This window comes from Pyxicephalus adspersus, chromosome 12 (genome assembly GCF_032062135.1).
Source record: "Pyxicephalus adspersus chromosome 12, UCB_Pads_2.0, whole genome shotgun sequence".
Lineage (NCBI taxonomy): Eukaryota > Metazoa > Chordata > Amphibia > Anura > Pyxicephalidae > Pyxicephalus > Pyxicephalus adspersus.
Window position 1 is genome coordinate 26722351 of NC_092869.1, and position 10501 is coordinate 26732851.

General features: G+C 37.3%; 1 protein-coding gene and 1 long non-coding RNA gene across 9 annotated transcripts in view; one reads left to right on the forward strand and one right to left on the reverse strand.

Annotated features, from left to right (window-relative positions):
• The window catches only part of DPF3 (double PHD fingers 3), a 130501-nt gene that overhangs the window by 98353 nt on the left and 21647 nt on the right, over window positions 1-10501 (forward strand). For 3 of the 8 annotated variants that reach the window (XM_072427743.1, XM_072427744.1, XM_072427749.1), the window contains one exon: window positions 4248-4376. In XM_072427743.1, the coding sequence (XP_072283844.1) occupies window positions 4248-4376 (129 nt within the window). Of the gene's footprint in view, window positions 1-4247; window positions 4377-6047; window positions 7386-10501 lie in introns of those variants that run through there. The other 5 variants (XM_072427745.1, XM_072427746.1, XR_011922952.1 and 2 more) reach the window with 4 other exon arrangements.
• Window positions 1-10501, reverse strand: part of LOC140341842 (uncharacterized) — an 80088-nt gene that overhangs the window by 42182 nt on the left and 27405 nt on the right. The gene's annotated exons all lie outside the window — the stretch shown is intronic.

Here is a 10501-nt window from a genome sequence, read left to right on the forward strand (position 1 = left end):
AAAGAGCATGATATTGGGCTGGCACATATTTTACTTAATGAGCCACTGACCCAGAACAAACATGTGCATACCAGGTGTCCTGATAATAAATACGCACATAGCATGATAGAAGTGACAGCTCTAAAACCTTCCCCTGTAAAGAAGGAAAGAAATATAGATCGAAAAAAACATGCAGTGCCAGCTCTCATATTTCTTTCCTAGTAAGGTAATTTTACTTTTACTGGATTTAGCAACAAAGTTGATTTTTAACATCAAGACGGAGGATTTTGCTCTGGACAGCATAGCAAAGCTCCCAGGTACCATGGTTCTGGAAAGCAGTCAGATACGAATCAGAAATCATGAAAAAAGGTCCAAAGATGTAGCTACAGTCACAGCAGCACAAGAGTACACACAAAAAAAAAAAAAAAAAAAAAACTGGATGAAAAAAAAGAGGGTAGCTGACAATTCTTCAAAATTTTCTAGCAGAGTTGTGCAAGACTGTGCAGGGGAACATGTGGTATCATTCCATGCCTAAACTGACCTCAGAGATATGGAAACCCTGAAAATGACATAACCTATTAATAGGAGTTGTAAAGCTTATTAACGAATGTTTAATTAATGACCAGGATAATTCCTGTACAGTTCTACAGACATCATTTACTCTATACATCCATGCATATGAGCCAGAGGTTCCATGTCCTTTAAATAATGTTCACACTGCATCTACTTTAATAGTCGTGAACATTCATTATGGCAAATTCCTCAATACCATTCATACACAACCCACTGCTTAGTAACAGCTCAGTACTTTATACAAGGGAAGCATAGTATATTCTGTAAGCTGTTGTTATCAAAATACCAGCACAAACTTTTTTGGCCCTCTGCTTCGAATAACCTGAAATTCAATAGACTTCTGCAAGAGTATCAATGCATTCCTGCCTTGTAATAAAAAGGAAAGTGAGAAAGGTAATTACATTGACCTTCTGTCTCAAGCAAGCCGGCCTAGCTGCAGGCATTTTCTGTTCTATTTGATTAAAAAATTGTTTCATGAGGATAAAGCCTCCTTATGTGAATGCAGCCTTTGGATGAGTCTGGATTGATGACTACAATGGCAGGTGACATGCAAAGATAACTGCATAACCCTTCCTGAGTACATTGTATTTTTAGCTTAGAAATTATAATTGTTTTTATTTTTCTTCTTGGCTGTTTTAAGTCAGGCCATATTTTTGCTAGTGAATACACAATTTAAGCAAGAAAAGAAAAAACAAAGCAGATCAATTGTTAAAAAGCTTACAACAACATCTTGCTGTTTGATTGATCCCCGATAAACCTATCCGAAGTGGTTCGATTAGCTTATTCTTTGGCAAATGAAAGTATGCTCCATGCTTGGCTGGCTTTTCTATAACCATGTATACTGGTTTAGAATTAATTCAGAAACACATACAGCCAGGTAGAGAATAACAAAGATTTAAGAATTCTGTAAACTATAAAAACACAAACGGTTTGATTCTTTTTACATTTTCTATCCAATTTCTTTCTGCCTTACAGTAAGGTCAGCAGGGCACATTACATTTTGTTATTATTTTACTATCTGATTCTTTAAAGCTTCATTGCATACTCAGTGACAAAGTGCAGTGCAGGTTTGAATCTGTTGCCTTTACGGAGGGTCTTGATAGTTTGTACAATGAATGCTGCCTCATATGCACAGTCTTCTTCTGGAAACAATCCACCAACCAATATACTATAAATTATGACATAAATAAATATACATAAACAATGCATTTAGGAAAATGTGCCTGTCGGACCTTTGGCAGCTCAGCAACTGAATCAAGCCTTACAGTTGTCTGTTCACTGGAGATGAATGTTAAATGCATACAATCATTTTTCTGATCCAAATTACGAATACAATCGTGAAAATGAGTGTGATCCACTGTATAAAAAAGGTTAAAAACACACCCAGCCCGATGCTCAGCTAAAAACCATCTTTCACCACTTTGAACATTAACTCATACTATGCAATGAAAGGTTACACAGTGTGTGCTGCCCCTTGTTCCTGATCTTTTACTGAAGGTTGAGTTTTATCAGCAGATCCAGAATGGCTGCCTGGAATGGTTTACACAACAGACAAAATAATGACAGGTGGCAGCATCCACGGGTGCCGGTTACCATGACAACATGCCAGACTAGTACAGGCTGGGGGCCTATCATGCGAAGAAGAAATCAGCACGACTCCTCCTAGGCACAAATTGGACACCATGCAAGCCACAGGAAGCCTAGCTTGCAATGCATAATACATAAAGATATATCTCAGGGTTGATTCTTTTCAGCCAACATCTACATTCCATACAAACCGTTGATGATAGGGGAAAAAAAAAAAAAAAAAAGATGCTATTCCTAGCAGTCTAAAATAAACCAACTTAAATGTGGCATCAAATGTGTCCTGGTTTTGTGTGTCCAAAAGGTGACTAAAATATTACCAGTACCGTTTTCATTCTACCATTGACATTTAAAACCAACTAAATTGATGAAGACTAGATTCGGGCTATGCACATGAATTTTTGCAGCTTGCATTTGTAACTGAAATTGCTAGGAGTGAGAATCTGCTGTTACACACAATGAAAAAAAAAATTGCACCTAATGGTGTAAACCAGGGGTCAACAAACTTTTATGGCCACTAGGCCATTTCAGGGGTGGGCGAGAGCACTCTAGGCCGGAATCTGAGTACCGCCCTAATGGCTCTCCCCACCTTCAGGGAGCTTTCCCTATTTACCGCGGCGGAAGTATTAAGGCCAGCCACAGTAAATAGGGAAGCAACAGCAAGGAGGGGGCACCGGAGCTCCGGTAGTTCCTAACGTCCCAGGGGACGTTAGGCTGTAACAAACTACTGGCTAGGCCGTATCTGGCCTAAAGACCGGGGTTTGCTGACCTCTGGTGTAAGCTTTAAAGGTAGCATAGGATAGTATGTAACTACACACACTATATTGTAAACACAAGAAGATTTTAGTGATTCATTGCTAATCTTAGGAAATCATTGTCATAGTAAATCCATTGGCATCAAGACACGCCACTATCTGTCTCTAATCGGTGTTGGTGGTGATTGCATTCTGTAATTGTCATACTATGAAAGCATCAATACCTGATGAGTTTACAAATCTTTGTGCTTCTGACTGCTGAACAAGAGACATACCTTACAAAGACCAAGCTGTATATGACCACCATAAATATTGAACGCTGTTCTAGAAAGAATATTGTGCATAGTTCTCTTTGAAGGAGAGAATATTTGCCAAGTTGGACATTTTCAGCAACTGCACATAAAGGTCAAAGGATCACCACTAGGTGCCTGTTGTGCTCATACAAATTCTCTTTGGATAGGAAAGACAGAAACGTGGCTGTGTGTCTGTAGGGACAGATAGACTATTTGGTAAGTGGATTTATAATCAGGTCATTTATTAAGCAAATTTGTGACATTTGTTGCAAACCAAGCTGCCTCTTAGTAAACAAAGTCTCTTGAACAGGTTTACACACTGGTGCGACTATATTCCTATGCAGCCAAGTGCCACAGTTTGCAAAGTTTAGCAACAGATTTATTACTAAAAATAGGATGGGTGTTCACTGTAAACAGTGGCAGAAAAGAGAAATAGTCATGGTCAGGTTTTATTCTGTCAGTGTGTATTTTTAAAGCATTCGATGGAGGAATTTATAACTTAAAGCAGAACTATAGTTCCGCATACATAAATCGTGAGCAGGAAGTATTCTCATTGCAGAAAGGACAGGTGATGTCCCTTCTGTAATAAAATACACTTACCTGCCTGTTCACAAATTGCTTTTCAGAGTACACTGGAACCACACATGCTTGTGCCGGATATCCCACCACCCACCAGGGCTGCTGGGGCTGAATGAACTCCAATGCACATCATCCCAGCCTGACCAATTAATATGGCAGCACCTGCAATGGAGCATAAAAAGAGTTTATTAAAAATTACTTACCTGTTTAGACAGGAAAGCCAGTTCATTGGACAAGGAAAATTGCCTATCCCTTCTATAATAAAGGACTTGCCTGGTCACACTTTCTTATTGTGATGGTTTAGTTCTGATTTGAGCCTTACAATAAAGTCACATAATCTGCCTCACTGTTTTTATTTAGCATTGGCCTGCAGTGTGACAAAATTTATAAATGTTGAGGTGTGTTGATGCATACAAAAATAGACAAATTAAGTAATTAAGGAGGAGGAGATAAATAGCATTTACCAAAAATATTATTATTCTAGCTCGAAAAGGATCAGATGGTGCTATACTTTCAAACAACTACTGTGATTTCTGTCTTGGAGACTCAACCATGAACAAGAAGAGTGGACAACCTGAAGAGCTTGTATCCTGTGCTGACTGTGGACGCTCTGGTAGGTCATTTCTCTTTCTGCTCGGATACTGTCCAAAATGATTTGCAATGCATGGAATTGTGCCTGCATTTAAAAAGTAAATGCATAAAATGGTCAAAAGAACTCAAAAGCTGTTTTAGCCCAGCTGCTTTAAGTCTTGGTAAGCAAAGCAAATATTATTTCGGAGACTTGCAACCTAGGTTCCAAGAAGACAAAAGTTAAGATGGAAGCCCTTTTTGTCAAATATTCCTGTATTGAGTTATGGATACATCTGATATGTGCATATGATGGAGGATATTTCTTTAGGACAAAAGAATAGCTGCAGAGAAAACAAAAGAAACAAGCACAGAAGAAGCTCTTTTGCCAAACACAAAACGTTTTTATAACACAGGTCCACACAGAGCCCTGGTGTTAGCTGAAAGTTACAAGCACTTTTCAGTAAATAGATTTATCCACAAAACACTGCAATGTATGTGTACCATATATTAGTGTATTTTTCATGAGCCTGTAACTTCAAACCATTTTAGGTATATTTTCTGTATGTATTTTAGTATGTTTGTACAATTGTTTAGACAAAAGCATACAGCTAGCAAAACTTTTCACATCAGCCTGATCTAGTATATAGTGAACTTGCTATCTTTTTAAAAAACACACTCCTGCATTTATAAATGTGTAGCCAGTTCCTTGTTCTCAGGTCACACAAGCCTAACGTAATTTTGTAGCCTGAGTTATTTGTGTAGCCTGCTTCATCTTTATATGACATACTAATGTAAATGTAAATTCTCAGCTTTGAATGCAGAAGGTATACACAAATAGTTTGAGTCTTTGGCAAGAGGGAGGGCCGGAGGTAATTCATTATGCCACATGAATAGTAATTTAGGATACTTTTGATCATTTTTCTTTTTTTTACACGCTTAAATGAATACCAGTTTCTAGGAATACATTTACAAATTTCAACCTGGCTCTGATGTATGTGTAAAAAATCTAGAAAAATGGGTGCAATTTTTGGCCTAAATAGAGGAAATGTACAGGCAGAAATAATGTAATCCACATAACCCAACTACATATGGAAAGATACTTTATTTTGGTAAAATCATCCTAGGGAAACAAGACAAGAGTGAAGGCAATTTTAGGGGAAGAGTTTTTGAGTTTATACTAATATAAATGCTATATGCAGTGTCTGTGTTTGACATTATGCGTGCAGTATGTGATAGTACTTGTTCAGCAGCATCTCAACAAAATTACTGTATTAATGCATACATCTCTAAGCTTCGTTGTGTTTGGTTACCATTTGCTGCCATAGCTGATGCAGATACCTAGACTGAATGATGTTTTATGGTTAAACTATGTTTTGTTCAAATTGACGATTATCATATTCAAGCAATGTGTGCATATAGCTAAGGGTAATAAACTGCTATGTTGGTACAGAGAGTGGTAATGCATTGATCCGTGAGCATTTACAAAAATCCAATACTTTAGGTACTTTGCTTGGCATTCTCGCAGTGAGTTTATTGAAATAACCCTTTTGCTGCCAATCTGTATATGGTTGATTCTTTTAACCTTTGAATATGAATGCTTTTTTTTTTTTGCATTTTATTTTGTCTTGGTGTGTGGCTGTACTAGTTGATTTGCATTGATATCTGAATGTATGTTACTTAACCTTTGTGCTGATATATTCATCATACATGTCAGCTCATTTGGGAAGAAAAGGCAGGAAGGAGGAGATGAACAACGCAGAGGACTTGTTCGGTTCCACTTCAGAAAGCGACACTTCTACGTTTCATGGCTTTGACGAGGATGACTGGGAGGAGCCTTCCTCTGTCCAAGCCAAAAACTCCCCCACTGGTGAGGATCGGGGGGACTGCTAAAGAAAGTTATCCAGATCAACCCATCTGTTTCCAGTTACTGTCAACACTGTTAACTTAATTTTTGTAATTAATTTTTGCTCTACTCCCAGTATTTTTTCCGCATTTACAAAGCACAACTGGATATTTTTAATTTTCTTGAGCTTCATAAAAATGAAAACTGTGGCTTTTGATTTTTTTCTCTACTTTGCAATAAGAAGAATTTCCAGTATTAGCAAACCTAGTATGGTTTAAAGTCCACTTGTGATTGACAACCTAATTTCCATAATACTGGTACCTACGTTACAACAAAAATGAAAGGCAGCAAAACACTGGAAGTCTACCTAAATTCTGTCTGGGACCCTTATTACCTCACTGACAGAAGACTTGCGATCAATGATGGTTTCTACGAATAATCTGATTTTGCACCCCATTGTGTGGAATCAGCCTGACTTTAATGAGAACACTGCTGTACAAGTAGCAAGTTCCTTCTGATTTTCCTCCACCTGATCTTCTGCAAAAGGTCAGAAGGTCCTTTAGGTAGAGAACAAGCTTAAATGAGCAAATGGGATAAATACCTCAGTTTTGCTTTTCCTTCTTCAATGGTTTATATGTGCTATTTATTTTTGTGGCTGAAAGGACTCCCTGATGTCTAAAAAGGCACCTTTTGTCTTCTTATTTAATACCACCTACTAGAACCAATACCAAAGCAGTACCCGTTAATGGTCCACAGGGCAACGGAAATGAGACCAAACAATCGTCAAACCTGCTAAGCTGAAATCAGCCTGAAGTGCAGCAGGATAAGTTAAGGTACGCTACCAGCACGTTTTATTCCCATCATACTGCTGAACCATTTCAGGGTTTCATTAAATCTATTTACACATCACACTTTAAAAGTGGAATAAAAAAAACTAAAACATAAAAATAAATAAAAAGTATTTACAAGAAGTGTTACCTACAGTCTGAAGAGAGAAATAGGGGAATAAAACACATTTATGTAAATAACTTTTAAGCCTGTCTGCATCATGTAGAGCAACTACAAAGCTGCTCAATATACCTTGGAATCTACAGAACAGGTCATATTAGCAACTTACACCCTTTTCCCACCACATATTTGCTGTTTCTCACTATCAACAAACTATCTGGTAGAGGATTAAAACTCTGTAAAAAAAAAAAAAAAAAAAAATCAGCAAAAGATGATGTGTATACATGATTTTTATTGTAGTCCTACTAAATTGATGACATAAGAGAGCTGACCCTCCACAACTTTTGTTGGCTCCTCTCTGCTTAGAAACAGCAGGTAACCTAATTCTTCAAAATCTAGTTTACAGTCAGATCCTATTTATCAGAAGCATTTTAAATAAAACTGGTTAAAACTGCAATAAACTAACCAAAGTTTGGAGTCCATATAGTTGCTGCTGTACAGAATGCTAAATTTTAGACATTCAGATAAATGAGCTTCATGGGTCTATTTGCTTAAATATGAGATATAAAAAACTCACTTATTTTAAACTTTGGTTCTATCAGTTCCCCATAATACATTACCAACACTCAAAGTGCGTGCAGTAGCCCTAGGTATACCACAATTATTTTTACTGTGAAATGTCTAATGTCTTTATCCATGAACAATAAAAAAAATGACACAATTATATTGTAATGTCGTTTGTGACACTGGAAAAGAACATTATGTCAATTTTAAAGACTGATATTTGATAAGTTCCATTCTACCATTAAAGGTTGGGAAAATACTGATTACCAAATTGAAGTAAAATAACCATCCAGCCTTCGATCCGGAAGTTTAAATCTAGTATATTATTTTTTTGTAGCCTTCCCTCTACAGTAGCCTGGATCTGTTAACATATGACTCCTCCAGGTCTGTAAAGGTCCATTAAAAAATTAGTGTACCTATAAAAAAAAGAAATACATGACCAATACAAAACTCTGAGGGATGTGCAAGTCCACACATGAGTTGTTGGCTTCCCACTTAACTTTCAGTGGCCCAAGTTGATCTTGCATGGTATGTGTACAAAACCATGGCAGCATACTTCCAATAGCATGATAGGGACAAAGGTTTCACTGGGCTCATCCGGAAAGATAAAATTACTTTAAGTTATAATTGCCTCATTTGTAATACAATGAATCGTTGGAAAGTGGGTGACTGGCAACAAGTCAGTCAGCAGTAAAAGATATACAGTATAAGAGGCAGCTCATCCAAAAATAATATAAAAGATCTTCTGACCCTGGATGTCTTCATTTTTCACCTATTAACCTGTAACCTAAAGTTACATACAGTTCTCAAATAAAAATATCAAAAATAGAAAATTTTGTATAGAGTAACAAGTTGCTCCTAAGTATATGTAAACCAGCTTACTAATGTTCAGCCTTATTGGTAGCCTAATTCTAAAAGTAATTTTAAAACCTTTTAGAATCAAAAAAATATTATTCGTCCATGATGGTCCTTGTTTAGGAATTTTCTGTTTGAGAGACTTAAGTGCTGTTCCCGTATTTTAGCTGCTCTCCTGTTGTCGCCCTGTCACATGCACTTCTTATAGACACTATAAGTGGCCCTGCTTATCTTTCTGCAGAAATATTCCACCAAATTCACCATGAAAGTATGACAACCTTTTATGTCTTAGCAAACTAAATATCATGCACTTTAAAGATCTACTTTAAAGATTTACCTAAAACATAGGCAATCTATCACCACCATGTCTGGTGACATTTTGCAGTAGGAAAATAATACACTTTTCCCCCAAGAAGAACAGTCACTGCAAGGCAAGGTTGGCCCAATTATTTTTGGCAATGCAGTGCACCACAAAGCGTAGATGTGGCAAGTACTTGAACATATGTATACTGGGGTGTGAATCAATGTACAATACAGCAGCACACTGCAGAACACTATTTTAAAGAATTGTTCCCAAAATGCCAAGGTGTGATGAAAGTCTAATAAATTCCCCTCACCCCTCCACAAGAACTTATTAGATGAATAAATATAATAAATGTCTATAGCACAACACATTCCAGCATTATTACACTCACTTTCTTGTTGACCATGCAGAAGAGAAGATCAGGTTCTATTGAATAAACCTAACTTAATGTACCAATGCGTTTTTAAACATTTTTAGAATTAAAAAAAATATACACTTCCAGCACCTAAAAGAGACAATGGCACTATTGAAGGTGCAGAAGAATCCTAATGTCCATAACAACATGGTTGGTGTTTTGAGAACGGTCCTTAAGAATTTCTTAATGTTGGAAATAAACTTGAAAGGATGGGGATCATCTATTGCCATATTCGACAAGCATACTTGTCAATCATGGCACAAACTTTTCTTTTTCTACCTGTGGTGATGAAAGGTCCAGGATTCTGTCACCGCTGCATCCCCTGAAGCTGCTTTCTTCATCACCAAGTTTTCTGGGTTTATTGTGATCACCTCAAGCCCTAATTCCTGCAAAAGTGAAAAAAAACAAAAAGCTACCAGGAATGGGGATTTTTTTTCCATGCCTCCGCTGCTAAAAACCCTTACTTCCTGTTTACTTTTTGTATTTAGTTCCACTTTAAAGCTGATACATCATGAAGCAAATACGCATTAGTTCTTTTTATTAGGGATGTCACTGTTAATTTGCTTTCTTGCAGGTTAGTTAACAATGCATAATATACTATGTTATTTTTTGTCTGCAAGTTCCAATGTAAAGTGACACAGCTTGTCCATGCACAGCAACCCTCCCCCTTTTATACTGACTTTGTCTGCTTCCATGCCAATCTTTCCTCTGTTGCAGCTGCGGACACCACCCAGTACTATTGGGTATACAGGAACCTGCATCCTTTGTGACAGTGCTTGCGGCTGCCCTTTGTTAAGCCCACATGAACTGGTATGGACCTCAGATTGCCTGCACCAATAATTTCAGTATGACTGCAACAGAGGAAGGATGTCAAAGTGGACCAACATGCGCCAAATGATAGTGTCCCTTTAGCGTAGTGGGTAATTATTATTGAGAATCTAGTGTTTATGCTTGGTGAGCTAGGCTGATGGTTCTGGTGGGGGAGAAAAACCTTGCAAATACAGTTACAGCTGATTGCACCACTAGCTTTAATACCTATAACCCGGAGGCATTGGGGAACCCCATCAAGGACTCTAAACAGCCACCTAGTGCTACTCAGAAACAAATATGAAACTGAAATCTATCACTATATTAAGCTTTATATATTAGGGCCAGTTTACACCTTTGAATTTTTAATGTGTTGTTTGACTCACACGTTTTTCAATAAAAACAATGAAAGTACAGTAAAACCTACATCAA